This window comes from Oxyura jamaicensis, chromosome Z (assembly GCF_011077185.1).
Source record: "Oxyura jamaicensis isolate SHBP4307 breed ruddy duck chromosome Z, BPBGC_Ojam_1.0, whole genome shotgun sequence".
Taxonomy (NCBI): domain Eukaryota; kingdom Metazoa; phylum Chordata; class Aves; order Anseriformes; family Anatidae; genus Oxyura; species Oxyura jamaicensis.
This window is the reverse complement of record NC_048926.1, coordinates 1,196,454-1,208,920: the sequence shown is the minus strand read 5'-3', so window position 1 is coordinate 1,208,920 and position 12,467 is coordinate 1,196,454. Positions and strand designations below refer to the sequence as shown.

Sequence of the window (12,467 nt, the reverse complement as noted above, 5' to 3'; positions counted from 1 at the left end):
TCACTGGGAAGCTGATTAGGGGTGGTGTGTGTGCATGTGTGTTTTGGGCTTGGGGGCAGGAAGAAGGGCATTTAATTAAAAAAAATAATAATAATAATTATCAGGGAATTGTGCAGCATCACTGATGTTGCCAATAATCCAAGCAGGGATTGGAGCATTACAGGAAAAAATATTGTATCGAGAGGGATTCTGGCACTGCAGGGACAGTTTATAAAAATGAGAATGTAATGCATGGGAATGGGTATTAATTATATTTTATGAAGCATCTTTTGAATCTTGCCATTAGCAAAAAAAAATCTTCCCCATTTGAGGAAACTATCCTGTTGTGTTTTTTTTTGAGGGTGGGCTGTATTAATGACATATCCCAGGTAGGATATGGGAACTTGTGAATGTTTTGCACTGCCTGAAAGGGAGCTGTAAATCGTGCCACGCTGAGAGATCCTCGAGGTTTTCGCTCGGGTTCGGTCAGGTCCTCTGTGCACGTAGGTTTTCAGCAGGGGACGACAGAACAATTGTCTCATGTTCTTAAATTCTGTACAGAATATGTGACTGGCTCCAGATAAAAATGTGTTGCATAGCTGGCCAGATATTCTGGGACAGGTTATTCTGCTGGTGTGCTGCAGCAGTGAGGTGGATCGCAAAGGATTTCTTCTACGGGTGAAAACCACTTCTAGTGAAATAGCAAGCTGCTTATCACAAGCACAGATAAATACAGGAAAAAGGAAAGAAAAAGATACTATATTTATAAGCGAAGAGATCATTTTCTAAACCAGGTTACAGCATAGAGTTTATCCCATCCTTTTTTTTATAGAATAACAGTTTGGGTTTTATACAGCCGGTAGTTAAAGGTCTATTTGTGGTTATTGCGCTTTAAGCTACTTAAAAATCATTTGGGGGAGGAAGGGGCAGATCTCTTTACAAGTCAGGCTTGGTCGGTTGGGTTGGCAGAACCGCAGCCGTTCATTTATTTAAACGTTTCCAGCTTTGATCGAGTCAAAGTTGCCAACTTTGTGAATAGCAAGCTCATAAAGTGTTTCAGCGCTTCCCAGAAACGGAGGATTTACCAGATTCACTGCTGAAAAAATGTCAGGTTTTTCTACCCAGCTCATAAAATGATGTTTAGTGGATGATTTGGTGTGTCAGATGGCTCCATAGGAGCAGATCCTTTGGGTGAGTAACCAAATCACTGCAATTACCAGACCACGAATCCCACTTGGAGACTGTAAAGATTATTTAAGCGACAGTCTGTACCTAAAGTATGGTGAATAAATAACCTACAGCCAGGTGTGTGAAGCACTCCTGTGTTCGACTGAGTTAACTTAGGGCCAGCCGTTGCACTATTACTCAAGGGATCCATATAGGAATGAAAGGGAAATGACTCCAGCAAAAGTTTTGTTCCTTGCTAATACAGGAAACTAATTGTTATTATGTGTTTAAAAAAAAAAAAAAAAAAGGAAGCAAATGAAACTTATTCCAAAAGGATTTGGCCATCCAAACTTTGTTTGCAGGAAAAGGGAGAGAAATGGAAGTTTCTTATCCTGGTGGGTGCTGCAGGTAGGTTTTGTATGGTAGCTCTCAGGTATTAAAGTGAGGAAAAAGGAATATAATAATAAGTGATTCTAAACGCCTGCCAACAGCTTTGTTGTTTATTAGGTTAACCTTCCTTGCAAAAAAAACTAGGTAACAGACTTACTAAAAACCCTGTCCTGTCCCCTCTCCATCTCCATTTGACTCTTGCTCCCTTTTTTCCCCTGCTAAGCAGCTGCAGCCCTGCACGGATGCCTCAGAGCCACTCCTTGGGCCGGGAGCAGCTCAAACTGAAAGTGAGAGCGGCGTTAAAGTTCCCAGGTTGTATGTAATGTCCTGGCAACAATGGGAACCGCAGCAAAGAAAGGCCACAGCTGAGTCATCCGTGTGATGCATGGTGCTGTCCCGCAGGAAGCCCATTGTGGAGGGATTAAAGCCCAGCACGTTGGCACAGCACTTTATTTACCAGTTCTGGCTCTTCTGATTGCACTCTGAACTCTGGAATGTATCCCTCCCAGGTGCCAAACCCTGCTATTTCCATCCTTTTTGCACTCCCGTTGGGTGAAGTGTTTCACTTTGCCATGTTCTGTCCTAGAAGTGGCTCTGGGACACTGGCCTTGGAAATTGATTTGCTTTCACTTAATATCTCTGGTTGGACATGGCCTTACCCCACCCCAGCAGATCTTGAATTTGAATCCTGCTGTTGCAGAATTTCCTTACAGGTATTTGAATTGGAAGTGTTTGCTTTTGAGCACAAGTACAGCTTGTTTGCAAGCCTGCTGGGCATCCCACGTGAGGCTTGGTGAGGGAGAGGAGGTCCAGCGATGCTTTGTCCGGCTTGATGCTAGGAATTAAGTGTCGGTGCAGATACTCTGACCCTGTTGGCCTGTGTCTGAATTTCCGTCTAGACATATTGCTTTTTCAAAGTGTCTTTTTGTGTCCCTTTAGAAGCATCTTCTCGCAGCTTTTCAGCAGCCATCCGGTAAGTGCTCTTGCTGCAGACTTCACTGTGCGCTGTGTAGTGTGTCGACAAAGAGGAGGGCAAGGCCAGTCCTTTAGAGGTCCAACCTGCAGGATCTCACGGAGAATAGAATTTGGTTTCCTTGTCTCTGGCAGCTGCCTCAGGCTCTGGTGTTTACAGGACGGCTCAGGTTAGCAGACTTTGTTGACTCTGTGCTGGTGGAAGGGGTCGGGTAGCTAGGGCTGGCTGGGAAGAGCAGGGCAGCAGCAGCACGGAAAGCACGGTGCTTATTTAAGCATGTGGCTGAATTGGGTCTGGAGCATCTCTCTGGAGAAAAGGAGGTGTTGGCAGAGTGTAACAACTATTGCTGAAATGTAGAAAAATGAAAAAAACTCCTTAAAAGTACCTACTCCAGGACCATACAGGTGTGAATGTTGTGGGTTTTTGTATTTCGTTGTTGTTGTTTAATACTGTCCGGTGATTTAAAAAAGAAAATTAATCAACTGACTAATGCTAGGAGGGTATTACAGACTGTGCTTCAGTGCAGTTTTTAGGCACTTAAGCATACGTTCTCCAGAAGTCTTTACAAGTTGGACCTGTTGCTTGTGGTAGGGTTAGATGCTGCGGGGGTCCAGGCACTGCTAAAAGGCAGGATACAAGGTGTGACAAATCACGTGGCTTAGGCTTTGCAATCATTTAAGCTTCTGTTTCCATTTTATGGAATATTTTTATCTGTGATTAGCTTATGTGTTTCTCTTCCTGTTCTGATGTGCCATGTTCCCATAAAGCAGGCTGGCATGGGCAGCAGGGTGCCCTGCGGGTACCAGACCGCAGCTGCAGCTCCTGCCACCTGTGCAGGACAGCAGTGTCCCCAGCTGATGAAGTTTCCCCACTCCACATTTCCCTGTCCAGCCAGGGCCACTGCCCCTCCTCACCCCCAGCAGGCTGCCAGCCTGCTAAAGGTGGTGGGAAACCAGCAGGGGGGGGGCTTAAATAACTCATCTTCTTTGCTTTCAGTGGCTTTCTTTGGGTGTTTGCAAGAGGAAAGGTAGCTAAAATAAAAATGTTGGGTGCTTGAAAGATGCTCTTTTTAAAAGCAGAAGGGATGGACAGGGACTTTGCTGCTGCGTGTGGCCTCGGGAGGGTGAGATGTGGCACATGATGGATCTGAGAGCAGCGGCTGTGTTTGTTGGCTTGGTAATTTTATAAAAACCCATTGCCTTAAACTGTTTTCCGAAGGCTAAGCATTCCTTTTTCTGACTGTGTAAAGGGTTGTCACACATCCATTTACATTCTAGAGGATGGGGTCCTGCAAGAAACTTTATTGAAAGTTGTACAAGATGGGATTTGTTTTGATACCTGCTCCATAGCAACTCCTTGGGCCTATTTTGAGGTAAGAGGTTTTTAGCTCCTAGATCTATTTCAGCTCCTGGCTGTAACTAGTTTTTTTTTCTGCCTAAACGTAAAACAAAATGGAAAAAAAAAAAAAAAAGAGCTGTTATTTTAAAATTTGTATTCCCGTCACTATAACCCTAGAAAAGTAGGAGGTGTAAAAAATAACCTCAAGTGACTGCTATTTTTACACGTGTGAATGCTGTAGGCGTTTCAGACCGTGCTCTGATATTGCACAAAGAAAAGGGGAAAAAAAAATCAATGTCTTGTAACTGACTTGAAAATGTTAAAATTAGTATTTTTTTTTTTTCTTTTTTTAACCTGCCTGCTGTGAGACCTGGCTTGAGAATTCTTTAAAGAGAGAGCCAAATTTTCACAGCTTTTCTGTCTTTTGTAATTCTTTTAAACAAGTCAATCCCTGCCCCCCTTCCCCCTGAAGGAAAACCAGAAGTGCACCCCCGATATAGGATGAGGTGTTTTGGTTTTGTGTTTTTTTCCCCAAGAGGATGCTATCTGGCTTAGAATTATGCTCTTAGATGCTGGGCAGATCTGTTTCTAATTTGTTATAATTTCTATCTAAACTTGTTAAAGGCAACAGAGGAAACGATTCTTTGCTTTGTGCTTTTAGTCCATACAGTTACCTAGTGAAAACGTAACTTTAGAAAACAAACCCTAAAGTCGTCGATCCTCATTGTGCAATAGGGCTTCGGTGGACAAACTGTATATTATGAAAAAAAGCCTGTTGTATTTTATCAGCCTACTTACAGACGTTGAATTGCTCTTTGGTTTCGTTGAGGTATCTTTCATCTTCCAGATAAAAACACTACGGATCCTGTATCAGTTACTTTCCACGTGTTTTCTTCTGTTGTGCGATGGTAAGCTTGTTTTACGTTCGTCTTCAGCAGATCTGTGTGACGCCTAGTGACATGAGTGTGGTTGACACTATATCTCCAACACGACTAGTATTTTTATTATAGATGCCCCTGATGGGACCACGGCGCTTGCTTTAACAATGTTACTGTCACTTTTTTGTACCAAAGCACCTGTGGCTTCAAACCATGCTGTCAGATGATCCCCCGGTGCGTGGGTCTGTGTAACACAGCTGAGGAATGTATTCCTGTGATCCAGTTTCTGCACTGTTATTTTCAGAATAAAAGTACGTTTTTAATGGGCTGGCTCAGCTGTTTGGGGGGAAAACGGTTATTTTTTTTCCTGACCTGCAGTTGAGCTCAGTTTCTCCTGAAGGACCCGAACACCAGCTCACCACCTTCCCACGAGAGGTGCAACGTACCACGGGCACCGCGTGAAGCTCTGCAAAGCCAGCGCTGGTGTAAGGATAAGCCCAGCAGGCACTGCTGCTCGCCGGCGCCTGGAGTCCCTGCAGCACCAGGCCTGGATCTGCACCCTAGCAGAGGTAATCCCCAAGCTACACTAACGTTTGAGCAGCACTTCTGAAGCGAGATAAGAAAAGGAACAGACAACCTTGGTATGTTCAAGTCTTATTTAAGGATCAACACTATTTTTCCCCCAAAATACTGCTATCTGTGACACAGGTGAGAAGACAAACTCCAGACTCTGCAATGCTTCCCCCAGTGTGCGCAGGAGCCCGGCGCAGAGGTAAAAGTGCACGTGCAAATAGTGTCACTCACATGGGGACACAAGTCACACCACGAGGTGACATCTCAGACAAGGGACAGCCGGTCCCCAGCATGCTTTGGCATGAGACCAGAGGGAAGAGCCTGGCCTCAGCACGGAGTAGGACGGACGAGATGTTACCTGCACCAGGACAGTCAGGGGTAAGCAGCAGTGCAGACAGCAGGGGCTGTTCATCACCCTTTCAAGATGTTGGATCAAAACGAGGATGTAAGTGCCAGAAACCATCCAGGAAACGAGGCCAATCCCATGGAAGAAGGGGCTAAATGTGGAGCTTCATCCTTGCACCGACTGGGGCACAAACCCCACCACTCTCCATGGAAGTGTTCAGGAAAACAAAAGCTGGTTTAACACCGACAGGCATCCGCTCAGTCCTTGCCTGAGGACAGCACAGCGCCATGCCCAGGGTGCTGAACACCGCTGTGAGGCTCGAATGCTGCAGCTTGGTTCCAGACACGCTTCCTGTGAACAGCTCCTGCTGCCCGTGGGTACGGAACTGATGCTCTGCTGCAGCCCGTGTAGGTGGGGGAGCCCTCGTGTGCAGCAGCCCCTGGGCTGTCTCTTCACCTCGTGCCTTGTTTCCAGGTTTATCCTTCCAAAAGCAGCTCCGCAGCACCCCTTCTGCACCACGTCTCAGAAAAAGCAAGTGTTGAAGGTGCGTTGCAACAACCGAGAGGACGTCAGAGGTACGCGTTGCAACACAAGCAGTCCTTCTGCCAGAGGCAGGAGATGCGTGCCCAGTAGCTCATTTAGCAGTCCTGCTTCTTCATCCTGGTCAGCAGCAGGTAAGGGGATGCTCTGTAGTCCCGCAGGGGGCTGCGGAGTGAAGCAGAGAAAAGCAGGCATCGCTCAGAAACCTTCCCACACCTCTGTTTTTCTTAAAAACCCACCACAAACCCCCCTCCACACGCACGCTCACACCACCAGTGAGGTATAACTGCTGCCCTGGGTGTGGGGCAGCTGACCCCAAGCCTTGGTTTCCCGAGGGCAGCTCTGCCCCCAAGCAGCCAGGACTCCCGGGAGCCCCAGCAGAGCCCCGTGCTGCAGAGCCTCCGCGGGCAGAGGCACTCACTCTGTCAGGACGGCTTTTGAAACTTTTGTCTTGGGCTGGCCGGACCATAACGCCACTCTGTCTTTCAGTTCTTTATTCTGCAGGGGGAAAAAATAAGATGTAATGCAAATAAGCAACAGCCAGGCACTGCCCCCAGTTCAGCAGCGTCCATTCCTGCTTTTTGCTGCCCTCTCTCCTGCTGTTTCCCAACCTGAGAAATGAGGATTTCACAGGACCACGGCTGATCTCGCTGCTTAATGCGTCTTCCTCCTTCCTGACCTTACCTGAGTCTCAAGCACCATCACCTTTTCTGTCAGGTCTTCTATTTTTTTGTCCTGCATTTTGAGTTCTTTGTTCAATTCCTCCACCTAGGAGTTAGGAAAGGAAGTTCGTAAGAGATTCAAAACACGAAGAACAAGCAAAACCACAGCGTTAAATGGCCTGCCACACCAGGGGAATTGCAGGCACTTCTTTCACCAGAGAAAAACTGAAGCTAATTGATTGCCCAACTTATAAGACAATTTCCCAACACACGGTGTCGCATTTTCCTCGGTCTACCTCGCGTTGGTGTATGTGCAGAAAGATGCTCGTGACAGCTAACTGGTGTGGGGACTTGCCTTAACTGGTTGGGAAAAGACAGGCAAGCATTCTGTAGGAATAAATATATTTTATTATTTATATTAAATATATTAACATAAATATATTAATATATTTATACACTATATAATATATATATATAATATACAGTAGGAATAAATATATTTTAAAAGTCAGCAATGCAGTTTGCACTGTATAGTTACTTGGGGAAGGGGGCTGATTGATTTTCACTTTGCTGGAGTCTTTTTAGGATCTAGACCTCTCTGGTTTGGGGAGAGGGACTTCACCAGGGAGCGACAGGGCAAGGAGTAATGGCTTTGAACTAAAAGAGCAGATGGATTACGTATCGGGAAGAAATTAGCGATGAGGGCTGTTCATGATGAGGGCCGGTTTACTGCCCGATATCACTCCCTCCACCACAATAATCCCATTTTGGGGGTGATGCCCTCTCTGCATCCCACATCCTAGGCCTTACCTCCTGGATGACGCGGCGCAGGCTCTGGTGCTGCGCCCCGATCAGTCTCTGCAGGTGGCCGATCTGCTCCCGCAGCGTGGCGATGTCCTGCTGCACGGCCAGGCACCTGGGGACAGGAGCAGGGGGTGAGCATGAGTATATACACATGTAGAGGCTTCTTTGCTGAGCAAATAAACCCATAAAATAAACCCCACAAAATAAACCCGACTGCTGGGCACGACCACCCACCACCCCGAATCCCTGTTGATCACTAAAATCATCAATAACTCCACGGGCTGACTTCCCAAACAAGTTCATAAGCAATAAAGCATTATCTGATATATATATTAAAAAAAAAAAAAAAGTTGTAAGGGGGGCTGCAGAGGCTCTGGGAGCCCCATGGGGTGGGTAGGTAACACCCTACACCGAGACACCCCCAGAAACAAGGAAAGCACTACACCACGTGTGTTTCATCACCGTTTGCCGTCTTCATTCCTCGACATCATTTGCAGAAGCATCTTTTCATAGGACATTTTCTTTTCTATCAGAGCTTTCTTTTCCTAAGGAAACAGAGTTTTGTAAGAATGGTATTACACACCCTGTTGTTTCATTACCAAGAGACATTTGGCTTTAGGTCTGACCGCTCTAGCACATCTCCAAAAACAGAATTCAACAATAGCCACCTACATCAACCTCATCAGCTCCAGGAGTACATACAAAAGTCTGACCTCTCTAAACCAATCCACAAAGGGATGGCAGTGTACTGACTTACTACGAGAAAATTTACTCTTAAAATAACAGTTCTCCCCTTTATTTAATTAGCGCAAACTTCAGGTCTTGTGAGCAGCCATGCTCAGCTGCCAGGGGGGTACCACAGAAGTGCTACATCCAACTCTGTTGTGTTACCAGATGTTGTGTTACCAGAAGACCACAAATCCTTTAGAAAGACTTTTTTAGCCACTTGCCCAGCCTTGCGGCACCCACCTCCTCCATCCTCCGCACACGCTGCTCCATGTCCGCGATGCGGGTGCACCTCTCCTCCACGTCGCTGGCGAGCCGAGTGGCATTTCCCTCCTTCTGCTGGAGCTCTCGTTCCTGTTCCCGACTGCAGGCCTGCGAGCGAGGAGGGCAGCTCAAGGGGTGCGGGTGCGTGGGCACAGGACCCCACTGCGATTTGGGGGGCTCAAAATACCCGCAGTAGGCAAGCATCACCCTCTGAGGGCAAGGAGCTCCTAAACTCACTCATTCCAAAAATCCACTTGTATCTGCGCCCCAGCTTTCCCACCCCACACCTCAGAGCAGCCACAAGTTAACTGGATGGAAGAAACACCTTCCTGCTCGATATCTGAGCAGGACCGTCGTGCCCCCACACAGGGAGATCTGTACCTGTATTTGCTGCTTCTCATTCTCGTGAGTTTTTCGAAGTTCTTCAGACCGAGTCTGGTAGTTCTCATAGAGTTTTTGGGACGCAGCCCTGAGAGCCTGCACGCCCGCTTCTCTTGTGGCTTCCAGCTAGAAGGGGTAATTTCATAGGTATATATTAAAAACAGTGGTGTTATAATCACACGTCAAAACACAAGCACTCTATAAGATCAATTTTCACTATTTTCCCTTGTCAAAAAACAATAATCCTATCCACCTGTCAGCAACATGCAACAGGCATTTCAGTTTCTAGACAAAGGCAGGTTTATTCAGCACTGAAGCACCCCTCCCTGACAAAAGACAATGGTTTAAGAGGAGAGAGGCGCTTCTAACTGCTTGTAAACGCCTCTGCTGTCAGCTACCAGCTCTACATCATCTCACTGCCCAAAAATTGCACGTGTGAAGCAGGTTTAATACGAATTTCATTGTCTGGTAGAACAGAGCAGCTCACACCCGTGGGAGAAGCAAGGCAGCTCTGCCTCTTCCCCAAAACCAGTTGTCCTCTGGGCCACGAGGCACAGGTGAAACCCTGGGAAGCCTCAGCACGTACCTTGATCTGCAGCACCTGGTTCTCCCTGCTGACCTGCAGCAGCTGCCTCTCTGTTTCCCTCATCTTCGCTGCCACGGGGCTGCAGCTTGAGCCCCAGCCACTGCTCCTGGGCTCTGGGTTACTGCCCGGCACCTGAGGGTGCTGCTAAAGGAAACACACATGGAAAGAACAGTCAAGGGATCAGAAAAACAGCTTGAGCAACTGATGCTGATGACTGAGACCCTAAAACAGGCTGGTTTCTTGTAAGCACCCCTTTCCTTTTCCTGGGAGCCAGCTTTGCAGAGCAGCCAGCTCTACCCCAGGGCCAGCAGAGCTGTGCAGCTCTCCAGGGCTTCCCGTTTTAAAGCCTTGCCATGTAGCCTAAGGGCTACCACCTCTTTGCTCAGAACCACCTGCTTGCAGTGCTTTCAGCTTGCTTACACTGCTCCCCCCCCAAGGTGTTCACAAACGCATGCTCACCGCTTCCACCTCTCCGCTTGGAGACCCGGTTTGTGCAGGAAACATGACCCGCAGTCGGTCAGATTTCTGCCAGAACGCACTGGCATTTATACAGCCTTTCTTACTTTCCGCCGAGTTCATTTGTTAAAAATAAACCCCTAAAAACAAAGGGCAGCCTGTACGTTTCAAGGAGTTCAAATCATAAATCAATTTCTTTTCACTTCTTTTCCTCCACCTCATTCCTCACCTGAGCAGAAAAAGGAATAAGCTTTTTAAAGAACTTGTTGTGATCAATTATTTCTTAATGAGCAGAGTTTCAGCCCATTGATCCTTCCCCTTACTCATTCCTGTGCTTTCGGGCTCTGCTAGGATGCAGAAAAGCAGCTTTCGCACATTCTCACCACTGTGCTCTGTTGTTTGGAGCAAAGAACTAAGACATCGGATCTACTGGGCTGAGACCCACTGCTCACAAGCTCTCTTATGGAAAAAAAGAAGAAGAAGAAGAAGAAAAAAACATGTTCTAGCTATTTGTTGTGGTGTTGGCAGCAAGCAGAGCACTCCTTCACAGACCCTTTGTGAGTTCACGTCCCCACCACAGAACATACCCTTTTTTGCAGTAAGGCTCTATCCTTTTATGCTTTTATTTTCTAACATATCAGCTCCCACATTCTGCTGCTGTTGTCACCCGTGAAGCACAAGGTGCCCACCCTGAACACTTTCTTATCGCAAAGCGTCCCTAGCTGTGCCTCGCAAGGGCTGCGAGTTTGGGTGGGGACAGCACAGAAGTGTCTCTTGCAACAACCCTAAATGAGGGGTGGAAAAACCTCACGAGTTTCAGAGTGGTTTAACCGAGACAGCGCGTGTTATAATTAAAGCAACGCTGCGGAGAAAATAGTATTTCTAGTAAACAACCACGTATGGGCAGGATTTTCTCTTTCAGCAGCTATCACGATTGCTCACCGTGTTACCAAGCAAAGGAAGGAACAGAACAACAGCTTCACAAATACCTTTTTCACATACTCAGCTTCTTCGGTGATCTCGGCACAGGAGGACCCGTACAGGACGTAGCTCCCCTCCGAGCCCCGGTCTTCCCGCGTTACTTCTTCAGTGAGCAGCAGGGTGGTGGTCACGATGCGTGTGTTCCTCTGGTCTGTAGGAGGGTGAGAAGAGAGGCTTGTCTCCTTACACCAGGACAGCGAGGCCATTTCTCCACCCCATTTAATTCCATTTCAGCTGCAGGGGTGTGCTGGAGCCACGCAGGCATCGTAAGCTTAAAGAAGCAAAGACTGAGAACCACTTATAAGAGCCACATAAAAATAAAATGTAGGCACTTCCTCTTTTTTTTTTTATTTTTATAGATGGGAAAATAAATGCATTCATACATCATTCTCATTGAAGATCTCACTGGCTTCTTCACTAGCAACCTAAAACAAAATCCTACATTATTTTAGACACTTGGCCGGAGACTCCGGGCAGAAAACATGCAAACACCTCACAGACGCCTGCAATTTAACACTCATCCGAGAAGTTTATCCACCAAACCCAATGAGAACCTGCACAGCGGTCCCACTGCCAATTACAGCAAGTCCAGGGGACTGATAACCTGTCCTGCTCAGATGCAAGGAGCAGCACAAAGCCTGAACAACATCGTAACTCTTAGGAGAGGCGTGGGAGCAAAACTACCTAGGGGGAACGGATGGGAGACAGCAGATGAAGCTTGTTCTTCCCGTGTCACACACCGAGAGGAAGGTCCCAGCCGCCTCGGTTCCGTTCCTCTTGTACAATGCTGACATCCAGTGTCAGCTGCTTTACCCTGAAATGAGCCTGAATTTCTCCAGCCACCTGTTTCCAGCCTGCCCCAAGCAGGGTGAGCAAGCTTACAGGTGCCCATCAGGCAAGCTGGTTTTTAATGAGCACGTTTGAAGCATCTGGAACTAATTAAAGCTAACACAGAAGATTAATAAAACCACCCAGCACGGTGGTGGACAGGCTCAAAACAAAAAGTGGTTGAGTTTTACAAAGGTCACACAATTTACAACAAAAGTTCACTTAAAAATGCATTTATTTAAAATCACTGGAGTTCAAGGTCTTAGCTGCTGCGGGTTAAGTCGCTAACAGCCATCCCTGCACGGTTTGCTGCAGGCAAACCCTCCTGCTCCTTGAGTCATCCCCGCACAGAGCGTTGCAGCACTACCAGGAAGCTCACTCAGGCTAGCACATTTCTTAATTAACCCGTTTTCTAGTAAAATATAATTAGGCAACTCGAAATATTTATTGCTGCGGTGGAGGAGGAATCGCAGTCCCCCAGAGAGCCGCGTGGAGCTGCCTGAGTAGCTGCCCTGCTGGAGCAGCAGCCCACGCTGCAGACCTTCCCCACGTTCTGTTAACCTGTGTCCCAGGCAGACAATACAGAAAGCTACAT

The 12,467-nt window shown here is 47.1% G+C and overlaps 1 protein-coding gene across 1 annotated transcript; it reads right to left on the bottom strand.

The window, feature by feature from the left end:
• Window positions 1–6,085: 6,085 nt before the first annotated feature.
• Window positions 6,086–11,899, bottom strand: CCDC68 (coiled-coil domain containing 68). The gene is made up of 11 exons (XM_035310531.1): window positions 11,783–11,899; window positions 11,053–11,193; window positions 9,608–9,751; window positions 9,022–9,147; window positions 8,620–8,748; window positions 8,113–8,195; window positions 7,657–7,762; window positions 6,869–6,952; window positions 6,606–6,682; window positions 6,222–6,349; window positions 6,086–6,188 (listed from the first exon to the last, which is right to left on the bottom strand). The coding sequence occupies exons 3-10, from the start codon at window positions 9,668–9,670 to the stop codon at window positions 6,283–6,285; spliced, it is 735 nt and encodes a 244-aa protein (XP_035166422.1). The 5' UTR covers window positions 9,671–9,751; window positions 11,053–11,193; window positions 11,783–11,899; the 3' UTR covers window positions 6,086–6,188; window positions 6,222–6,282.
• Window positions 11,900–12,467: the final 568 nt, after the last annotated feature.